The sequence below is a fragment of the Mytilinidion resinicola genome, assembly GCF_010093595.1.
Source record: "Mytilinidion resinicola strain CBS 304.34 unplaced genomic scaffold BDZ99scaffold_24, whole genome shotgun sequence".
NCBI classification, from domain to species: Eukaryota; Fungi; Ascomycota; class Dothideomycetes; order Mytilinidiales; family Mytilinidiaceae; genus Mytilinidion; species Mytilinidion resinicola.
The window spans coordinates 218,129-239,529 of record NW_022985460.1 but is presented as its reverse complement, the minus strand read 5'-3'; the positions used below and the strand labels follow the sequence as shown (position 1 = coordinate 239,529).

Sequence of the window (21,401 nt, the reverse complement as noted above, 5' to 3'; positions counted from 1 at the left end):
GGCAGCTCCCAGATATCGCCCAACAACTGCCCGGAATGCCCAGCCTCCAGGCGCTGTCATGCCAATATCACCGTCCGGAAGCCGTCGATTGACCTGAGTGTGCCTTTCTATTTTCGCTACTCTCCATTCCTCCCCATTCCTCCCCTCCATCCAGCTCCGCGCGCCACCCTATTCATAAAGAAGCTCCATATTCTGCCCCGCCATCACCAATTGGCCCTGCAGCTCCATTACTCTCCCTTGCAGCCGTTACCATGGCCTCTCGCACGGATACCGCGACTACTACCAGCGCCGACGTATCCAATGGCTTGGAATCGAGATACAGCGATGGCACACGCCTGTCCACAGCCAATGGCACCAGTCCCTCCATATCCAGCGGCAAGCAGAAGAGGTGGGAGAGCAAATACAGACACGTCTTTGCGACCCATTCGGCCCAGAGGTCTTCATGCCTCAGCAGCGACAGCGGAGAGTCTCCCAGCTTCGTGGGTTTCCGCAATTTGATGGTCATTGTTTTAGGTGCGCATCCCCCGCAGACCTGGTGATAGCGTCCCATTTATATAGATCGCAGTCGTCTCAAACCTCCGATTGATGATTGAGAACTTCAGAAAGGTACCATCATTCCAAGTCCATTGCGAAGCCTATCTAACGAGTCCAGTACGGTGTTTTAATATGTATACGATGCCACGACTACCGCCGACAAGATGTCATCTACGGCTCCATCCTCTATCTCCTCGTCCCCTGCCACCTCCTGGTCGCGTACATCATAGAACTGGCTGCGTCCCAGCAGGCTAAGCGTGGCGTGGCCCGGATGGAGAAGGTCAAGGAGCAGCCAAATCCACAAGAACACCAGCAAGAGCTACGGCGGAGCTTCCTGGCCACATGGAGGTTGATTGCGACAGCACACGGCGTCAATGCGACCTTAAACCTGTGTATCGCAACCTGGGTTGTCTACTACCACATCCACCACCCTGGAATCGGCACTCTTTGCGAGCTACATGCTGTCATTGTCTGGCTGAAGGTCTGCTCGTATGCATTCACCAATCGAGACCTCCGGCGTGCCTATCTGTCACCAAAAGAGTCTGATCCTCTCCCTGAGATCTACAAAACATGTCCATATCCTCTGAACATCAATTGGAGGAATCTCTGCTACTTCTGGTGGGCTCCAACACTGGTGTATCAGCCAGTCTATCCTCGTACACCAAGCATCCGCTGGCCCTTCGTCTTCAAGCGACTAACAGAGACCGCTGGTCTTAGCATCGTCATCTGGATAGCATCGGCCCAGTATGCAGCACCTTTGCTTCAGAACTCTCTCGAAAAGATATCTACCCTCGATCTAGTCTCGATCTTGGAGCGAGTGATGAAGCTCTCAACAATATCCCTTTTCTGCTGGCTGTGTGGATTCTTTGCGCTATTCCAATCCTTCCTAAATGCCTTAGCGGAAGTAATGCGGTTTGCGGACCGCGAGTTCTACGCCGACTGGTGGAACGTATACAGTATCCGGACGTACTGGACTACATGGAACAAGCCAGTATCTCATTTCATGAAGCGACACATCTACTCGCCCCTCATCGGGCGAGGAGTGCCACCTCAAGTAGCTCAGATCATCGTCTTCATTCTTTCAGCAGCTTTGCATGAGCTACTGGTGGGTGTGCCTACGCACAACATCATAGGTGAGTACCATCAATGCTATCAAGCCTCCCAAGAGACTAATGACTACGCAGGTGTTGCTTTCGCGGGCATGATGCTACAAATCCCACTCATCTTCCTGACCGACCGAATTCAGAAAATTAAAGGTGTCAGCGGTAAAGTCGCCGGCAACGTCATCTTTTGGATCAGCTTCTGCCTAGTCGGCCAGCCTTTGGCTGCCTTGCTGTACTTCTTCGCTTGGCAAGCAAAATACGGGAGTGTCTCGAAACAGACTACCCAGTTCAGCTTCTTTCATCGGCGCTAACAGGGTAATGTAGGCATATGTACAGAGCCCGGAGGCTTCTGAATCACAAACATATTGGGCGGCGTCGATATCACTGGTTGATCAGGCGAGATCTGTAGGATTAGCCTTAATATACTTTCACTTTTGTGTTTCTCCCAGGCTCCACATTATGTGTCCTTTTGACATTCCCCTTTTTCTCAGTGAAAGATATAATATCTTTAGTTCCCTCTCCGTTTTGCATAACAACCTACAAGCTCCCTTCATACTGCAAGATTTGTACGCTATGCAGCTATACGCTCCGATCGGCATCTAGCTAGCATCCTATCCCTCCAAGGATTCTAATCCATGCTACGCATTAGTAATCACAGCCACGTTATCTATGCTCGCTCCGAAGGCTTTACATTTATTCCATCAATCACTCACTCTCTATCATAAAATCATAAGCTATATCGAACATGACAACCTCCACTCCTAGCCCCCGCAAATACTACTTCCTAAAAACGCGCTCCCTCCCCGGCGCCCACAAGTACGACAATTTCTACCTCCGCCTCCACGGCGACGGTGTCGAGGATATAGTTCTCACACCCGGTCGCCCTATCTATCTGCGCGCGTTTGATGAGCCAGCTCCTGCCGCCACTATTCCTTCCACTGAAGCCGGGGTTGGAACAAGTATTAAGTTCATCTCCACCAAAAGCGGCGATAGGCAATGGAGTTTGGCATTAGGTCAGCCGAGGGATTTTGTGGGATGGGAGCCTGTGCGAATTGTGGCCGCTGCTGAAGATGAAGAAGCAGAAGCGGGGGCACGCTGGGTTAGGAAAAGCGATCTCGCGGCGGGTGGGTTAAGGGAGGAGTTTGAGGCGCTGGAGTGGGATGCTGGAAGCTCTGAAGAGAACGGCAAGGGGGAGTGGAAGGGATGGATGGTTTGTGAGTGGGTACATGGACATCCGCAGCTCTTTTGGGTTACTGGGATGTCGGACTCGAGGGGGAAGGAGCTGAAGATGCCGACGTTTTGTGAGAGGGTTGAATTGGTGAAGGAGGCGGTGGGGGAGTCAGTGGATGTGGTGAGTGTTCCTGAAGTTCTTTGCCGTTAGGGTTTTACTAATCGACTAGCAGAGTGCGTGAGTATTTTCTGGAGGCCTCCGGGTCGCTGCTTAATGACCGTCTTTGTCGATTCTTTTTTCTCGGAATAGGTCTTTCTCAACCAAGAAAACATTGCACGAAAGGGAATAATAGCCTTGCGCAACGCTGTTTCCAGTGCCATCTTTGACAATGAGACACGACTTTGGTGTTTACGATTTTTACGAACAATTTCATCCGGCGCTTATATTTGGGTTCAGTCAAGCTTATAGATGAGAGGCTGTTGGGTTCGCGTTCCACCGACTGCAAGCTCTTGCAACTTCGCCGTACGTCTAGGGCCACACCTCATATCTGCAAAGTAATCGTTAACAGTCAGGAGTAAGTATAACTTTCTATCTACACAGTGCGGTCAATGTTTAGTGATACGGTATACACAAGACAAGTTGTTCATACACAAAACATCGCATTATACGGCATCAATGCCGACTGCACAATGCAAAAGCTTCTATGTAACTTACCCCAAGCCCAAATCGAGAAAAGCAAGAGCTCCTTTCTGAATTCGTTCTGATCATCTTCTTCGAAATCACTCCAGCAGAAAGCAGCCCCATCATCGCAAACCAAAACCAAGAAGACCGGCCTACTTATGCAATCATGGATTCGCTCAAAGACCTCGCAAGTTTCATGAACGCACAAAATGCAGCCAAGGCCATACAAATGGGCCAAATAGCTGGTTTCATAAGCGACACCTCCTACGACGATGGGCTCAATGCCAAAAAAATCATTGGTGAGGGCGGCTTCCTGTCGCCCCTCCAGAAGCGCATCGAGGCACGGACGGGGATAACAGTCCCTATAGTCCTAACAGTCCTCGCTGTTTACAATTCAGGAAAGCTTGGAGAGCTTGCTTCTGGGGCATTCGTGTCTTCCGAAGGTTTGGTACTTCATCTGTCTGGATAGATGTGCGTCACCCATTTGCAAAAGCGGTGGATAAATGGCTTATTAGCAATTGTGCCGGTAAGCCAACCCAGCATCTGGACGCTGAATACGGTGGTCAGGATGACGAGCAACGCGATTCTGTAGACTCCAAACTGGCTGTTTCCCGCAAATTAGGACTGGAGTGGTTCTGGTACAACGGCCGCTTCTTCATGTATGAGCATGGAAAGCAAAAGCGAAACGAGCACAACGGATACGGAGACAACGAGACTTTGACTCTCGTATGTTTGGGCCGTAGCACGACGCCGTTGACCAAGTTTCTGACTTTTTGTCAGAGCATGGCGAGCTCCGGGGTGAAGACCACCAAGGTGTTCACGTGGGACGAGAATAGGCGGAGGCCAAAGGCGATGGAAAAGCCGAGTCGCCCATTGGAGACGATTGACTAGATCCGGTTCACTACCTCGATATCCTGACCGACGCGGAAGCATATTTCGACAAGGAAACGCGAGCGTGGTACTTCGAAAATGGAACACCATACCGCCGGGGTTACCTTCTATACGGACCTCCTGGTACGGGAAAAACTTCGCTATCTCTTGCCTTAGCAGGGCGTTTTGATCTTGGCCTGTACGCGATCAACGCCAACGAAGCAGGTCTTGATGATGCTAAGCTTATCGACCGATTCAATCAGCTGCCAGATAGATGCGTAGTCCTCTTGGAGGACATAGATGCCGCTGGTATCATCATGGATCGCCATAATGCGTACGAGCCATTCAATGGGGATACAGAAGCAGATCAAGATAACGAGCCGTATTCCACTTCAGATCAATCCAACTGCTGCGAGGACGAGTGGGGTCAGTCAGAGACCAGGCCCCCGCCTGTATTAGGCTCGAGGAACTCTAAACTCCAACAGACTTCCCCGGGCGTAAGCCTCAGTGGTCTTTTAAATGGCATTGATGGTCCCACTTGGAGGGAAGGTCGTCTTCTTATTATGACAACTAACGCACCGAGAAGTCTTGACCCAGCTCTCTACCGCGCCGGTAGAGTTGACAAGAAGATTTACCTGGGCTACTCGACGAAGCGGACCGGTGCGATCACCTTTCGCCGCATATTTGCCAAGGATCCGCGCAATAAATACAGTATGGAGCGGATAATAGAGTTTTCGAGACAATTCGGAGCTAAGGTGCCGCTCGACACGTTCACCCCGGCAGAACTACAGAACTGCTGCATGGAGCATCGCGGGAAGCCTCAAGGGGCGATATCCGCATTCGATACCTACATCTCCCGGCGATTGAACGGGGAGGATAGGTTTGAATATGACATCGGTGACTGCGGTCGAAATGGCGGTGACGAGGGCCTCTCCGAAGATGAGGCTCTCGAAGATTTGCGGACGCTCGATTTTGCCTACCTGACGAAGGAAGGGATCGCAAAGTTTTGAGCGCAAAGTGGGGAAGATGCTTTTTCCGCAGACGGATCTTTTCAAGCAGCACTCGGGCTTGATGAAGAGGAGGTCTACGAGGCTGAACAACGCTTCGGAGACCACATCATCCGGACGACGTTCAGTGGACCTGCCGATGGGTCCACTGTCAGCTCCGATGAAAAATCGAAAGGCTGGACCCTCAGCGGCCTTCTCTCTCACCTCGAATATGATCCTGAGGAGGTATACGGGCTGGAGAAACAGGCCAGCGAAGATACGGACAGTGCGAGTAGCAAGGAAGAAGACAGTGAAGTTGTTCCCTTCTTCGCATATCTCAAGGACAAAATCTTATCTAACCTCACCCGTAGAAGTTCGCCCTCCGCCAGGTATCGGCCTAGACCGTGGCCTACCGTTGAGTTGCCCGGTGCCGAAGGCCCGCGTACTCGGGAAGAACTCGACCGTCTCGTCACGCCTCTCATGGTATCAAATCAAGATCGACAAGTCGTAGATCCGATGCCGGTGGTTGAAGAGGATGAACCCGAGCGCCTCATCACGCCTCTCATCGCATCAAACAAAGATTCACAAGTCTTAGATCCGATGCCAATGGTTGAAGAGGATGAATCCGAGCGCCCCATCGCGCCTGTCATTGCATCACATCAAGATCTACAAGTCGTAGATCCTATCCCGATGGCTGACGAGGATGAGCTCCAGCCCTAAATTGTCGACATGCTTCTCGTACCTTTTCCTAATTTTCTTCCTTAATAGACTCGCTGATTGAGCGACTAAGTAGTCGCTGAACTCAACACACAAAATTTCTTTCATAAGACGAATCATCTGCTGGAAGTGGCGCTACGTGATGTATGAAATGACTAGTGACCATTATGAACATACCCCTGAGGTGCCATTGTCTTTCATCATCTTAATGTTTTGACTTGAAGATTATGGCCGTGTCCGACCCTCCGTATTTGATGCTCAGTGACGTCGAGGGGAGCGCGAAGGACGTTGCTGAAATCATCACAAGTTCGAAGGCTTCTAATTTTGAAGTTCATATCCGATCTATGCCTCGTTATGGATAATGGCCTTGATCATTTAATGCTTTAACTGATATAGTTTGTTCTAGATGTTTACATCTATCTCTAGGGACTAAGATCTCCCGTAAGATCTTAGGTGTCTACTACTGGGCACTCAGTAGTACGTTACACGAAAGAATTGCCGGGATCTGCAGACTGCAGATTTCCCTAATGGATCGTTCCCCTTGCAAAAGCTCACTTAAAAGCCTGCACGTGATATGAGACTCAGTTGGGCATAGGAGCCTCTCGGGTATCAGTCCGTGTGACATATCCAATGAGGGCGAAGGTGGAGAATAATGGTAATATTGAGATTCAATTTTTTTCGTGACCGAAGCAGTTTCGGAGCTGTCTTTCTTTTGATCTCTAGAATCCGCCTCTTGCGAGTCTTTTGACGACTCTTCGTCTTGAAAGGTTGTGCAGCCAATCCCAGCGGAGTCTATATCCCCTAGGAGAGCCACGCATCGCTCAGGCAGATGTCCAAACCTAGTGAGTAGCCCATAGTCATCTAACGCGTATGCGAATCATCTTGACAAGATGCCGCCTAACGCAGCCATCGCTAGTAACAGTTGGAACTTGGAGGTTATTTGGCATCGTGATCATGATCTTTCAGGCACTCGACCTTCTTGTAGTCCTGGCTTGGGTTCCATCGTCCAGGAAGGGTTGGGTAGACCTTGTTTCAAAAAGGACTTTAGTGACCGGAAGAAGGATGAGCCTTTCAACCCACTTTGAGCAAGTTCTCTATGGTATTCATGGCTCTACTTCTTCTTTTATTCCTGGTAGTCCGTAGAGCTTTTGACGGTCCCTCTTTGATGGTCCATTCCGTTCTTGTTAAAGTCGAGCCGCGGAAGCGTTTAGACGATATACTGATGTTTTATTGATGGGTATAACGAACGAATTGTGGGAAGAATACGTACCTGGCTATGTGGTAGGTGAGAGAGGTCACATTTCTCTTTCATTGCCATGTTGAAGAAAATCTCGTGCAACAAACTAGTGGCACCTCAAAACAAAATATCTCCCTAGGGAATTTCATCGCATGTGATCGACAGTTTGAGCTTTGGCTCAAAAATTCACTGCATGAATCTCATTCACGGCAAACTCACCCATATTTCAAATGTACGGAGATGATGGAGAAGGTGAAGAAACCTTGAAATTGAAGAGATACTTCTCAGTATTCGCTGACGTCAATAGTCCAAAAGGAAGTTAGTATCCTGAATCATTAGTCTGAGACCAACGCTTGATCCAGAACAGTGTTCAGACCAAGAAGCTGGCAGTGATGGCAATCACACCAGCTACAGTACTAACGGAGAAGAAAGAAGGACATGATATAGGAATCGGGCCGGTCTCACAGGATACTTGACCAATTTCCGAACAGCCGTAGTCACAGACCAAAACAACTTGAGACATGCATTGACGAAGCTGTTCCATGTCCAACGTGTGTGAGACAAGATTATGTCTTATGGGAGTACCTCCTGGTTGGAGAAGGACTGGACATAGTATCCGGAAAGATAGCGTCGGACCTTGAACTTGAGGTTGGACTTGGAGTGAGGCTCCGCTTTACAGCGCCCCTCTTCGCTATTTGCATGAATTCACGCTCTCTGTCGGTTAGTTTGGTGGAGGTGTCCACTTGGAGGGCCTTCGGGCGTGGCTTCCTAGGAACCTTTCCCAAGATCTTGCGCTTGTCCTCCTTCAAGACTCCGTACAGCCACTGATGATCGGACCTTGTCAACACTGTGATAGGTATTACAACCGTCTCTGGCTTCTTGGTTCGCTTCGATTGATCAGAAGTAGAGCCCTCAAAACAATCATCATCCTGGTCGACCTCGACACAACTCTTTCCAACGACGATCACCTCGCCAAGGCGGACATCTTTCAATTCTCCGATTATCTCATAACCGGATCCCTTCGCCCAAATGCGTTTCGGCGTTCCATAATCTGTGTAGAGAGCAAATAATTGCGCTAAACCTTTCTCGGCTCGCTCCTTGGCCTCCTCGACATCACGGAGTGGACGGAGCACAGTCGCGTCGAGGACGGACAGCACGTCCGCATGAGTGCGGTTGTGCTCGGTCGCGAACTTATCGATGAGTAAGGAGGTCGCAATGGCGGTGGCCAGATCCTGATATTCGCTCCCACGCCAGGGCGTCCAGATGGGTGGCTTCAGTGAGAAAGCCAAAGGGTCCAAGGTTTCCTCTTCCGACTCCGAGATAATTATGGCAGTGCTGGGTGTCGGGGTACACGGCGTTGATGGCGCGTCATTGAATGAAGGCTTGAGAGGCGTTGGAGGTGGCGTAGCGAGCGCAATAGTCTTCGGAGGTTCAGTGAATCCAATACGAGCCGCCTTGACGGCGTGGGTCATCTTGCCAGGGCGGAAACCTGTACTTGAAGAAGCTTCTTGGACATTGTCATCAGCTTTGCGCTTTTGTGGGGCGGATCTCCGGTCCAGTTCTCCGGATGTCTTCGAAACTGTTGGAAAGATGCCTTGTATCTCTGGTGCCAATCCCTTGCTTCGTTCTGCACCCAGCACGCTCGAGATAAATCCTCCGGTTTTTTGCATGGTCATCAGGCTGAGGAGCGTGCGATCCCGTGGCAAGAGAGAGCCTGTTGTCAAGATCTTCGACCGATCGTTCTGTTGAGCTCTAATTTCGTGAGAGCGAAGCTCAGTATCAGAATCGCGGACCATGTGTTTGGATGGGGTCTTGCGCGGCTTGGGCGATGGAGTGTTCTTCGACAGAGGTGCTCTATCGTCTACGGTACTGAGAACTTGAGTCATGATGGAAGGTTGCTCTGCTTCCTTCGCCTCCCTCTTCTCTTCCGCATTCCTCGTATCATTCGCTTTCAGAAGATCTCGAAGGTCGGGGCCTCTGCTAGGGTTCGAAACGTGCATACGTCCATTCTCCGCGAGAGCTTGCAACGCCTGTCCGTCCATTTGATGACAAGCGTCCACTTCGTTCTTAAGAGTCCCTCCAAATTGAGCCGTCAGGGATGGCTCTTCCTCATCATCTCCGCATAGATTGACATACTCGACGTCGTTGCCAAAAACGCTCTTAGTAGAGAACACATTGAAATAGGTCGGTTTTGGAATTGGAGCGCCGCGTGCTGACTGGGTCGATTGCGTAATGTTAGTGTTGATCGTGCTACTGGCCATCGTTTGGGCGCCATGGGCCGATACCTCCTTTGTCGTCGCCTCCTCCATCTCGACTCTCTCCCCAAAGACGTGATGGCGGAGATGGTGTTGAACAAAAGGAGGCGACAAGACAGGTGGAGAAGTGAGGTAGAAATATGGTTGCCTGCCGAGCCCTTCCTGGCGTGAAGGGTGAAGGTGAAGGTGATGGACCACGTGACATATCTCGCCGCATGACGCAACTGCAATAATCGGTGAACATATAGATGCGTTACCTTGCGCAGGCACCGAAGCGCAGATAGCGTGGTAATGAAAGCGTGTGCAAGCATGCTGGAGGCCGAAATACGGGCGATGGTGGTCGACGGTAGCACAATGATATTTCAACAAGATTGGAGCTGTGGCAACGAAATTAGAATGGTGAAGCAATGCAAAAAGAGTTGGTCTGGTCCAAGGACACATTGAGAACTGACTTTCATGTTGACAGATGCTGTAATGCCTCGCCATAGACCATTGCCCTGTCTTTCGCCACTGCGTATGGCGCTTCTATATGGCTTTCGTAGTCTGCGGTAGTCAAACGTGAAAGTCTGCCCACCACTATATGCCGGTATTTGACATGCCATAGCGAGCCTAGTGGCTATTAGAATTGATGTGCTAAAACCTCAATCAAAGTTTTGAGGTTATGTCAGGGTGCTTTGAGAAGTGGAAGGCGGCTGTACATAGGTCTATAGCGAAGTGGTGTATGCCCAGCGCAGTCCCTGTGAAATTGAGAGACTTTGGAGACAACGACGGCACCAAGGATTTCCTGCGCTAATGGAACTAGTAAAGTTTGGTAATGATGATTCGAAGAAACTGACCAGCTGAACGTGTCGCATCGCCGGGTCTCTGAGTTGTCCCTCGATAGTGAGCATCGAAGTGAACCGCTCGGCCATCGACAGAGGCTGCTCAATACGAAATTGAACACCTCACAAGCATACTGCTACATGTCTTGAACCGCCTCCATAACTTCTCTTCCGAATGAATCGCAGTTTTTGCTCACCTATCTTACTCTGCGCACCACTAGTAGTTAAGTGAGTCCAATTATCAAGCTGACATCTGCATTGAATAACCCCCAGTCTCCAGAGCCTGTATGTCAGTCGCGGTCCCACTACAAACACCCCCGACGGCTGCATAAGCCTTTACAGATAACTTCGAAATGGGCAGCGGCGAGTCGAAAGACTCGAAACGCCCCCAAGGTTCCAAGACGGGAAAGCGTCTAGTCAAATGTTCAGAATGCGATACACGGATTCCAGAAGGTCAGAAAATGCCTGAGTGGTCAAAGGAACAGCAGGTTGGTGTCTTGGGCAGCCTTCTAACGCAAAGCAAGCTATGCGGCATCGGGTATATCAAGAAGGAGAATTTCTTACAAGTCCTAGGTTCTAAGGGTAGGAGCAGCGCTGGTCGCACAAACCCGTAGTTCTTTGAAAGTCTGTTCTTCGTTCAAGTAGCCTTGTAGATCATAATTTAGAGTATTATTCTCTCTTCCAAATCAGCCTGTTTTCCCGTGGACAACAAAAGGGAGTTCCAGCCTACTTACATTCCTCACGGTCTAAGTTTAGAAATAGCGCTAGCGGCCGTATAGATACCGTTCTACATTCCAGAAGGATTGTGAGCCCTCTCCTCTAAATCTTTCGAATGTTAGAATACTCTTTGGCACGCGTTTCTTCACATGTCGTTGAAGGAATAAGTCCAGAACATTCACTTCCCAAGTATCAGTTCCAAGCCGATTTCAATGGTTGATCGACGAAGGAGATGATAAGGATGTGTGGCGTTCTCTGTGAGGCGGATATGCAAGGCCGTCGATTTGCGTGGAACTCGCTGCACATATTGTAGCAAGGCGCAGTTGCTTTCGGGACCGGTGTTCGAACGTCAGATGCCAGATTATCTAGGTATGTATTAGCGGCTCTCAATATTAAAGTGCGTATATCCAGGTTGCTGCGTAATTACTACGTTTATATGCGTAACAAACTCCCAGACTCGAACGGAACGCCCTCGCCGTGAAGTCAGAAGGTTCGCGCACGATTAACATCTGTAACGAACACTGCATCTTCTTCTGAATGCTCCATCAAAGGCACTCTGGTCCTGAAAGTCAGCAACCAAAAGCATTTTCGTAAGCTTCAGAAACCTACATTTCCAAAACCAGAAACCTACTGCTCCTCCAAGAAACCTACTGCTCCTCCAAGAAAGGTCCCCAGCCTAAAATAAAACTCTCCAAAATGACTCGCCGACCTTCCAAATCACCCTCTATACCAGCTCCACCTCCTTCCAAAGCCTACCCCCCTATGACGGTATCCCAAATCCCCGGTTCTACCGTGGGTCGCTTCCTTTGCGCAACGGAAAAGTGCGCTGGACGTGTCGATGATAAGGGGCAGACGTGTATGACTTGCATGGTACGTCAACTTCTAAGCAACCTATCTCTTACTTTTACTCGGGATAGACGGCTACGTTGGATGGATTTAAAGAGCTTACCGCGATGACTAACGCGAACATAACAGGCGGAGGGGAACTATAATTTCCCAGAGAGTAGGAAAGCGGCGGTCTAGCGGGGGTCAGGTCCTCGACTGACGTTGGCGCCTAGTGTGGCAGATTGCGGTTTCTTTTGGAGTCGACAGCCTTGGTCGTGCTGGATACTGGAAGACATATATTTAGGTCGGAGGTTCAACTCCGCCAGGAGGCCCTCACGGTGAAGGTAGAAGCTTCGTGAGCCAGCTTTTTCTACGTGTCTCGAGCTTTCTTCGTGACTCAACTTTTGACTTACTCATAGGTAGCTCTTTCTTAAATAGCACATGCAATGAACAACACCTCTCTTTTACATACCACAACATAGCCACGTCGGAATAGAAAGCTACAGTCTACTCTCATAATCATTAGCTCCTTGATTCGACGGATCCGTTGTCGTGGAATTCTTCCCATATCACTAGCAAAGTCACCTCCGCCAGCACCGATACCCTCGCTACCCAGTGTATTTACCAAGTGCAGACTCAAGGATGGGCTGCGGACCTTCTAAGCCTTCTTCCCGGTCTCCCATACCAACCCTCTCACCAGGCGCCCTCAACGACTTCCTAGGTCCCCGAAATAGTCGTGTTACTAGGAACACGATCCCGAACAATCCTCCCACCTTTCAGAATAGTAAACCAAGGCAGATAAAGCCAGAGCGAGTGGCGCCTGCGAGTACACGAACAGGATTGGGTATTGATAGCGGTAAATCTCCCTGGCCTACTCATTCTCCTTCTCAACGCTCTGGACTCATTGCCGCAGTCCAAGCCCAGCCATCATACGGGCTCAGTTATGGTCGTTTTCCATGCGTAAACGCTTCCAGCCAGAACAGCCTTCCCCACGGTCAGGTCGAGAAATTTGAGCATACATGCCATGACTGTGCGGTACGTGAGCCTTTCCTTGGTCCCGGTTCCTGTGGTGGTCCACAGTAGTTGAATTAGAGGTTGGAGAGCTTTGAACTAACAGTGCTGTTATAGGGCCGAGGATGCATGGGTTCAGATAAAGAGACAGATGGAGGATTTCGTTGATGTCGGCTGGTCCGAATCCTGGACGATGTTTTCCTATTTTCTTTTTACGGTACTGCATTATTTGTATTGTAGTTGAGGTTCCGAATGCTTGGAGGGTATTGGGGCTCGGCATATACCCAAATTAGGAAGCGTCCCATAGAACCAATCCACCTCTTCACCGACCCACAAACTTCCACAGCTCACCCAAGGCTACGTATTTTCATGATATAATCCCAAATTTACCTCCTCATTTTGCTCATACAACACTTACCATGATCACCATCGCAGAGCAACTCCCAAACATCCTTCATAATACCTACTGCCCTTTTCTCCTTAGCTTCAGGATATGTCCACCATCTGGAAACCGACTCCGATATCTCTGCAGGGATAACTCACATGTTCACCCCAAATACCACCCACCCCCGCGTACTTCCTAACCTTGAAACCAAAAAGGGTAGCGCTTCTTCAGCTCTATGATCAAGTCCATCACCCTCTGCTCTAGGTTCGTCTAAACACGACTCCCATGAAGTACTAGAGGAGCTTTAGATTTTCGAAAGCTAAGAAAAGACTACGCTACTCGGCCCAGGACGCGATTCCGAAGTGTTGTACCGGACGGGTGGACGAGAAGCGGCAACTGTGCGATACATGTAGTACAATGGGTACGTGGATCTTGTAAGGAGATCAGCTCGGTCGGATACGTTGCGAGACGCTGAGTCTATAGTTCGAAGAGAGCAGTTCCATTATAGCAATTTATACATCCTGCCTTATACTCTCGCCAACTCTTATAGCTTGAATAGAAAGGTCGTACGGCTACAGTAGTCGTAAGCCATTCAGCTAGGGTGCACACGTCACCAGCACGTTTCAGCGGCTCGGCGACAAGCTTTTGCTTAGATCGTGGGCTTCTGCACAGACCCCTGACTACAGTCCATCTTCACGTCCGGTGGCAGGGGGTGGTCACCCTCTAATAACAAGCTATCAAATTAACGGTAGCAACTCTGGGCGCCTTTAGGAGCAAGTAGCAACAGTCCAGTAGACACGAGCCCCAAAGTGCACGATCTGTCTTCTGCACTGTCTGCTGCTGCTGAGCAAGTCACCGCGGCTCCCGTTCTGGCACCACGACATCCTCCGGTCAAAGATGATTGTGCATTGTATATCGCTCCATTCGCTGGATTCCCAAACCCAAAGTCGATCGGAGCTGCAGCCATCTACGCTCCTCTGAACTGTAACACACTTGATACCAATCTGCTGGTGGAGCTGTTCACGACCGGTCCTTTCGACACAAGAGTGTGCGCCCAGGCATGCAGTACCCACGCTACGCTCATCGCCATCTTCCCGCGACCGGTCCGCCAAAGACCTGCTAGTTATTCAACACGTACCGGATGTGGAAGGATGGCGTGTCTCAGGGTCAATATAGTGCCATGTACACCCAGAGCCAGTCGATAAGCCAGACTACTAACACTGGTCAGTGGAAGAGCGGCTCTCATTATACCATTACCGACAACTATATCTTCTACCAGCAAAAAGTGCTCGTCTACAATCAAACCGTCCTCGTCTATAATTAAAATGTCCTCTTCTACGATTAAATGTCCTCGTCCACGACTAAACCGTCATACTCAGGTTGCAGCACTACAACCTAGGATCAACAACTCATATGCCAGAAAGCTACTCTCCGAACATCAGCTGTAGAGAACCCAGCTGAAATCTCAGCTGTAGAGAACCGAGCTGAAGCCTCAGCTGTGCAGGGCTCATCTGAACTTACTAGCGCGCCACCCTGGGGGTGGCCCCCTTCCTTCCCCTAGTATATATACAACTAGCTAGACGTCTATAGAAATCAGAGTTCACATCAATTTCAACCTGAGTGTCATCGCAAAGAGTTGAATCATCTCCATTTACGATCAAGAGCTCATCTACAGCTAAGCCAAGCTCGACTACATTTCAATCGTCATCATCCATAATCGCTCCGTCCACATCTACAGCCACTTCGTTCTTGTCTGCAATTACTTCCTTGATTTTTTCGTCTGTGTACTCGGCCCCTTCTACAAGCGTCTTGGCGACGTCTTCGTTTGTATCCGTAGTGTACAACAAACGCGACGTTTCCACCCCGTCAGCTCTCGCCACTTTCGCATCAGACATTGTAACTTCCGCCTGCGAAGCGGAGGCTGTCCTAGTCTTGACGACGGTTACCGTCTCCTCGGTCACTACTGAAACAGACTTCATTACAGACTACACCATTGTCCTGACGGCGACTGATGTCGAGACTTCCACCACGGTCGAGGTCAGCTTCGCCACAGCCACCACTTACATGTATCCCGCCTGCGGGGACACCGTTTGCCCTGCTAACAACGGCCGCATTTGCTCAACTTCTGATGGACACACTTACCAAGAAACTTGCAACGTCAGATGGGTTAGTGGTACTACAGCAGGCTTTTCCGTAATCTCGGACCTGCCACTATACCATAACTACAACATTATGCCAGGAAAGCTTATTCGTCACATGCGCGGCAAAATGCGCCGTTGTGGCTGCCTGCGACTCGTTTACGCTGTACCAGGATCTCACATCGCAGTGCGCCTATTGTTATCTATTCAACAGCCCGACGAGATCGATCGCTGAGAGTACTATTCGGAGATTTAGGAGCGCTGTCATGCTTTCTTAAAGGATAGACTAACGTGACACGCGGGGCACGAGAAATGTGAAATTCTAGATCTAGAACAAGCTGACGTGAGTGTGCGCGTGTCTGCCGCTGCTTGGGGTGCTTTAATGCATTTTCAGGTACATGAACGAGATAGAAGCTCTTGACTTTGGTCTATGTGGGAACTTGTTGAAGTACTTTAAGCAGTGGTAGACAGTTAGATACACGAGGAGGAGTGCTTGATGAGTGTGCTACATTTTCGCACCAATCTTCCGTGATTGGGGTTTTCTTGTTATGCTACAATATAGGCAAGCTCAACATTTAATCAAGTCTATTCCTACATGTCCTGGCAACTCTAGAGTGATTGACTGATGGTTTGGCGCCTTCCCTCCTTGTGTGTTCTCGACCTTCCGCTGCCGTTGCGCCTTCGTGTCACTATCCGCGGGCTGAAGAGCCGGCTGCGCGTTGACGACTACATTCTTATAAAGAAGCGACTATGTCCTTATAGAAAAAGACAGATTGCAGCCTTTAGAATGAGAGGATTTAATATAGATAGCATAGTCTTTCCACGACAGATATGGAAGTTGTCGCAGTGCAATCTTAAGATAGACCTAACTATGAGGTCCTGATACTCTTACTGTTTTTTACTAACAACCCGGTAAAATAGTTATAAATACTTGATTATATACTACTCAAGCTTTCTTATAGTAATGCTTACTGGAAGTAGTATTATGTATGAATGATAAGTATATTGTTCAGACGCTACGGCCTGCAAATTTAACTGAGTTGATATCTGAAGTGAACGCATTTCTAAGCATTTGTCTGGAGAAGTTGAATAACGATTGGAGTGAATGCGGGAGGGGGAAAGATTTTCTATTATTCGTCTGGAGATCTGAATTTTTCTCATACGAAGCTGGAGCAGATCCCAGAGCGACAACGAGAAAGAACTTATCGAGAACAGCAACCTTAGCTATGAAAGGTTTCTTATTGATGGTAAGAGATTGACCGAATGATCATCAACTGAACAGCCTCGCCAAGCAAAGCGCGGGGCTCGCTCCGATTTGCGGCGGCGGACCCGCGGCAGGGACGAGAGTAAAACGTGAGGCTAATATTTCTCGATACAAAGACTCATCATCCATCCCAGCCTTGCATGTGAGGCGTGAGTCAAGCTGCCAGTGACTCCTACGTATCTTCCTCTATATCCGCCCTCCTGCTCTTCAATCGATTCCTCAGGCACAACACATCCCAATTAACATCCACGTCATTGTTCTTACACCATGGAGGGCATCAAGCAAACGTTTGCGCAATGCAAGAAAGAGGGCCGGGTATGCTTCAACCAGCTTGAACTTGAGTCTATGGCCCTAATAGATGCTGCAGTCGGCCTTGGTCACCTATGTGACCGCTGGCTTCCCAACTGTCCAAGAGACACCAGACATCTTGCTGGGTATGGAGGCGGGTGGCGCTGGTAAGCTACTCCACTACCTTTGAGTCAATTGCAATTAAATTGCTTAGAATGAACTAACACGGAATATACAGACCTCATCGAGCTCGGCATGCCATTCACGGACCCAATTGGCGACGGGCCCACGATACAGAAGTCCAACACCGTACGATGACTCCCACGCCACCCAAGACCCAAACCCTCGAGAACCTAGTAGACTGACGTTTGGACAACTCAGATAGCTCTCCGAAACGGAGTGACAACGGAAACATGCCTCCAGATAGTACGCGATGCACGGAAACGGGGCCTAAAAGCACCGGTGTTGTTGATGGGATACTACAATCCTCTCCTCAGCTACGGCGAGGAGAAGATGCTGAAGGACGCGCGGGAAGCAGGCGTCAATGGCTTCATAATAGTCGATCTACCCCCAGAGGAAGCTGTGAGGTTCCGAAATTACTGCACCAAAGCTGGGTAAGTTTCAACATGCTGAAGCAGTATGTCGTCACTCTATGATTGAGTGCTAACAGGTTTGAATATTCAGTCTATCCTACGTCCCACTCATCGCTCCGGCGACCTCCGAAAAGCGTATGAAGATGCTCTGCAAGATTGCCGATTCGTTCATATACGTGGTGTCAAGAATGGGCGTGACAGGTGCTACGGGAACAATGAACGCTGCTTTACCGGAGTTGCTCGAGCGAGTGCGGAAATGGTCGGGGAACAAATACGCTGCCGTAGGATTCGGTGTCAGCACAAGAGATCACTACCGCAGCGTGGGAAAAATCGCTGACGGTGTGGTCATTGGAAGCCAGATCGTCACCGAGATCGGCAAAGCCCCGGCTGGACAAGGCGCGAAGGCTGTGGAGGAATACTGCTCCAAGATCACAGGTCAACAAGCGGGCCAGAATGGAACAACGCGGGAGGTCGGCATCATCGAGACCCTTGCAGAAGCAAAGGAGCCCACTGGCGTTACTGTAGACAAAGTCATCACAGACGCCGACACACCAGATGGACCAGGACTCGTGGATCAGATTGATGCTTTGAATTCAAATGGGACCGCCGATCCCGCTGCAACACCCTCCCGATTTGGCGAATTCGGTGGACAGTACGTGCCGGAGGCTCTTATGGATTGCCTTACTGAGCTCGAGGCCGCCTTCTATGAAGCCAAGAATGATCCTAAGTTTTGGGAAGAGTATCGATCATACTACCCCTTCATGGGTCGGCCTGGACAGCTCCATGAGGCGGAAAGACTCACAGAGCATGCAGGCGGTGCTAGAATTTGGTTAAAGCGAGAAGACTTGAACCACACCGGAAGCCACAAGATTAACAATGCTATTGGGCAAATACTTCTCGCCCGTCGCTTGGGTAAAACCGAGATCATCGCCGAGACTGGAGCCGGCCAGCATGGTGTTGCCACGGCCACCGTCTGCGCCAAATTCGGTATGAAATGCACAATCTACATGGGCGCGGAAGATGTTCGACGACAGGCTCTCAACGTTTTTCGAATCAAGCTCCTTGGCGCTCAGGTCATTGCTGTGGAGGCCGGCTCCCAGACTCTTCGTGATGCTGTCAATGAAGCGCTGCGAGCCTGGGTTGTCAACCTCTCCACGACGCACTACATCATTGGCTCAGCAATTGGCCCTCACCCATTCCCTACCATCGTGCGCACCTTCCAATCCATCATCGGGAATGAAACGAAGGAGCAGATGCAAGCGAAGAAAGGCAAGCTTCCAGATGCTGTCGTCGCCTGTGTTGGAGGTGGAAGCAACGCTGTCGGCATGTTCTACCCCTTCGCCAACGACCCTAGCGTCAAACTCCTCGGTGTTGAAGCCGGCGGTGACGGTCTTGACACGGATCGACATAGTGCCACTCTGACCGGAGGCTCTAAGGGAGTGCTACATGGCGTCCGAACGTACGTTCTCCAGAATAAACACGGTCAGATCACCGACACGCACTCTGTCTCTGCTGGTCTCGACTATCCCGGTGTTGGTCCCGAACTCTCATCTTGGAAAGATTCTGAGCGCGCTAAGTTCATCGCCGCGACTGACGCCGAAGCCTTCCTCGGGTTCCGACTCCTCTCCCAACTCGAAGGCATCATCCCCGCCTTGGAAACTGCTCACGCCGTTTTCGGTGCTATCGAGCTAGCCAAGACGATGCGGAAAGACCAGGACGTAGTCATCTGTGTAAGTGGACGTGGTGACAAGGACGTCCAGAGCGTTGCAGATGAGCTACCGAAGCTGGGGCCTAAGATTGGCTGGGATTTGAGATGTAAGTCTCCTTGTGCTTGAAGCGATTTGTGATTTTGCTATATACTGACATTTGATAGTTTGAGTGTGCTGCCCGAATGAATTGGAGGCTGGTAATGCTGCTACGATACTCAAGGAAAATAGACGAAAACGTTTTACAGGAATTTGAGATATCAAGATGTGCCAGAAGTATGACGGCAGATCTGGACCTTGAATGATGCTTGTGCACAGACCTGATAACTGATATCACGTGACCTCGGATGGGATGCTTCGTGAATGTTGTCCTGACTTCACCGGTTTGCTCACTTTACTCGATTTTACACAGACGATGCATCCACTTAACTTGAAATTACACGCTGGGCTAGCTAGGAACCTACTTGAGCTCTCCCCGTGCCTCTCGGCACCTCCTGCTGGTGTCGTCGGGCACGAGGCCTCCTTGACGCTTCCTAAGGCTATCTAGGTAGAATCGCCTGCTGGCACCAGCATCGCTTGCGAACACGGCCAGCGGGTCCTGCAGCACCCGGCAGCATTCTGACCCCGTGTAGCAATCTCCGAGCACGCTGAAGCTTTTACGATGCCGCTGAAGCATCCCCGACGTTGGTGAAGGTTCCCGACGCGTTTTGAGCCGGTCGACGCCAGCTGGTTGCGAAATGACTTTCAGAAATGGCAGAGCTATCCTAGAGCATCCTGAATATCGGGCAATGTCCCCGAGCGATTCCCGACGACCAGGCTGCGGGGTGACGTTTCTGTGTTTCGTTTCAACGTGGGTCTGTTTCGCTCATGAGGATACCGTGATATCCAATATTGGCGCTGCAGCGCTTTCAAAAGACATGATTTGAGCAGCAGAGACGAGCTGCTTCGCCAACAAGCCGGCGGCAGCTGAAGCAGAGGAGGAGAGGCATGGGTGAGGCACAGCAATCCGGCTGCCTCCCAAACCAGGACCTTGGCGGCTAGGATGCAGCCCTCACGCTCTCTCACCACTCACGGCGCAGCCTCTCCAGCTGTTGGCCAGTTCCTTGAAACGGGGGGTGTTGGGGCAGGCGGAGACGTCGCCCGTGTTGGGGCCTTCCTGGATAGCCGGAATCTGCAGGTGGGTGGTCACGATACGAGGTGGTGAAGTACAGCAGCTGCTGGGCGAGGCTAGAAAACGGCTGCGTCGTTTATGCCAGACAGTTCGCCGGCTCGGGGGACCGCCGGGCGGTGCAGGTGTCGAGGGATATATTGCATGGGGCAGTGCTCAGTGCTCAGTCCTCATGCCTCCCTCCGCTCGGCCCTGCCCGCGGCGGTCGCCTGGTGAGAGAGCGCACAAGCGTGAGGGTTTTGGCCATGGCCTCTGCTGCCGGCGCGACTGAAACGACACCAGCGTCTCAGCTCCCTGCCCGTGCCCGTGATTGGCCAGCGCGTCGAGTGAGCAGCTCCACTCCACGCTGGCGGCCAAGAGGCTCTCAGCGGCTCCCTATTCACTCTGATTGACAATGCCATTCTCCTCGCTGCCTCCTTGACTGCTGCGACGGCTGCTTGGTTCTTCTCCTCGCTCGCCGCTTGCCGCCCGCCTTTGACCGCCAGCCTCTGTCTCGCCATAAAGGCCCAACCCAAGCCACAACCACACGCTGAAAGCGACAACGACAAGACCCGACTCGCCCACCCCCAGCCCAGCTCGTGTTTGTCACCGTGCCCGTTTCAACCGCCGAAACCTCGATATAACTGTCCTGACCTCTCCACCACGCGGGCAGCGATTCGACCTCGCCTGCCCACCACGCCTCCACGCCTCCCGCCGCCGCAGGACTCCCCGGCGGATAGCTGCTGAGCCTCCGCCGCCGCCGTGTCACGGAGCCATCTGCCACTCTCCGCTGCTCGAGGACTCGCGACCTTCTCCTGTCTCACAGACTGCTCCTTTAGCACCCACCGCCCGCGAAGCCGTCCACGAACGTCGACTGCTGCATCTCACGGTCCCGCCCCGTCGGTCCCAATACTCTCGACTACGCCCATCGCCCTACTGTCCACCCACCATG

At 50.9% G+C, this 21,401-nt stretch overlaps 7 protein-coding genes across 7 annotated transcripts; 6 read left to right on the top strand and 1 right to left on the bottom strand.

The window, feature by feature from the left end:
- Positions 1-16: 16 nt before the first annotated feature.
- Positions 17-2,244, top strand: BDZ99DRAFT_467697 (sterol O-acyltransferase 2). The gene is made up of 4 exons (XM_033721077.1): positions 17-513; positions 566-606; positions 653-1,667; positions 1,719-2,244. The coding sequence occupies exons 1-4, from the start codon at positions 252-254 to the stop codon at positions 1,946-1,948; spliced, it is 1,548 nt and encodes a 515-aa protein (XP_033570932.1). The 5' UTR covers positions 17-251; the 3' UTR covers positions 1,949-2,244.
- Positions 2,245-2,351: 107 nt separating this feature from the next.
- On the top strand, positions 2,352-3,248 carry BDZ99DRAFT_575634 (uncharacterized protein). The gene is made up of 2 exons (XM_033728495.1): positions 2,352-2,988; positions 3,041-3,248. The coding sequence occupies exons 1-2, from the start codon at positions 2,383-2,385 to the stop codon at positions 3,047-3,049; spliced, it is 615 nt and encodes a 204-aa protein (XP_033570931.1). The 5' UTR covers positions 2,352-2,382; the 3' UTR covers positions 3,050-3,248.
- A 1,152-nt stretch (positions 3,249-4,400) lies between these two features.
- BDZ99DRAFT_398876 (P-loop containing nucleoside triphosphate hydrolase protein) lies at positions 4,401-5,369 on the top strand (the record flags this gene model as incomplete). The annotated part of the gene is made up of 2 exons (XM_033716100.1): positions 4,401-4,693; positions 4,802-5,369. Coding segments are annotated over 2 exons (861 nt in total), but the record flags the coding sequence as incomplete, so codon positions are not given.
- A 49-nt stretch (positions 5,370-5,418) lies between these two features.
- BDZ99DRAFT_575633 (uncharacterized protein) lies at positions 5,419-6,154 on the top strand. Its single transcript, XM_033728494.1, has 2 exons — positions 5,419-5,660; positions 5,717-6,154. The coding sequence occupies exons 1-2, from the start codon at positions 5,431-5,433 to the stop codon at positions 6,063-6,065; spliced, it is 579 nt and encodes a 192-aa protein (XP_033570929.1). The 5' UTR covers positions 5,419-5,430; the 3' UTR covers positions 6,066-6,154.
- Positions 6,155-7,865: 1,711 nt separating this feature from the next.
- Positions 7,866-9,995, bottom strand: BDZ99DRAFT_481544 (uncharacterized protein; the record flags this gene model as incomplete). Its single annotated transcript, XM_033722427.1, has 1 exon — positions 7,866-9,995. One exon carries the CDS (start codon positions 9,993-9,995, stop codon positions 7,866-7,868), a length of 2,130 nt encoding a protein of 709 aa, XP_033570928.1.
- Positions 9,996-13,548: 3,553 nt separating this feature from the next.
- On the top strand, positions 13,549-14,771 carry BDZ99DRAFT_502799 (uncharacterized protein; the record flags this gene model as incomplete). The annotated part of the gene is made up of 5 exons (XM_033723920.1): positions 13,549-13,577; positions 13,622-13,734; positions 13,873-13,896; positions 14,085-14,416; positions 14,542-14,771. The coding sequence occupies 5 exons, from the start codon at positions 13,549-13,551 to the stop codon at positions 14,635-14,637; spliced, it is 594 nt and encodes a 197-aa protein (XP_033570927.1). The 3' UTR covers positions 14,638-14,771.
- A 2,211-nt stretch (positions 14,772-16,982) lies between these two features.
- Positions 16,983-19,431, top strand: BDZ99DRAFT_398655 (tryptophan synthase-like protein; the record flags this gene model as incomplete). Its single annotated transcript, XM_033716094.1, has 5 exons — positions 16,983-17,030; positions 17,083-17,170; positions 17,242-17,312; positions 17,385-17,617; positions 17,688-19,431. The coding sequence occupies 5 exons, from the start codon at positions 16,983-16,985 to the stop codon at positions 19,429-19,431; spliced, it is 2,184 nt and encodes a 727-aa protein (XP_033570926.1).
- Between the last annotated feature and the right edge of the window lie 1,970 nt (positions 19,432-21,401).

What these genes read in the sequence shown, in the direction of transcription:
- BDZ99DRAFT_467697 (XM_033721077.1), top strand. Translation starts at nt 252, where the DNA reads ATGGCCTCTCGCACGGATACCGCGACTACTACCAGCGCCGACGTATCC. An exon ending in TTTGATGGTCATTGTTTTAG is followed by an intron (nt 514 to 565) that starts GTGCGCATCCCC and finishes TATAGATCGCAG; the next exon opens with TCGTCTCAAACCTCCGATTG. An exon ending in GCCTACGCACAACATCATAG is followed by an intron (nt 1,668 to 1,718) that starts GTGAGTACCATC and finishes ATGACTACGCAG; the next exon opens with GTGTTGCTTTCGCGGGCATG.
- BDZ99DRAFT_575634 (XM_033728495.1), top strand. Translation starts at nt 2,383, where the DNA reads ATGACAACCTCCACTCCTAGCCCCCGCAAATACTACTTCCTAAAAACG.
- BDZ99DRAFT_575633 (XM_033728494.1), top strand. Translation starts at nt 5,431, where the DNA reads ATGAAGAGGAGGTCTACGAGGCTGAACAACGCTTCGGAGACCACATCA. An exon ending in GCAAGGAAGAAGACAGTGAA is followed by an intron (nt 5,661 to 5,716) that starts GTTGTTCCCTTC and finishes CCTCACCCGTAG; the next exon opens with AAGTTCGCCCTCCGCCAGGT.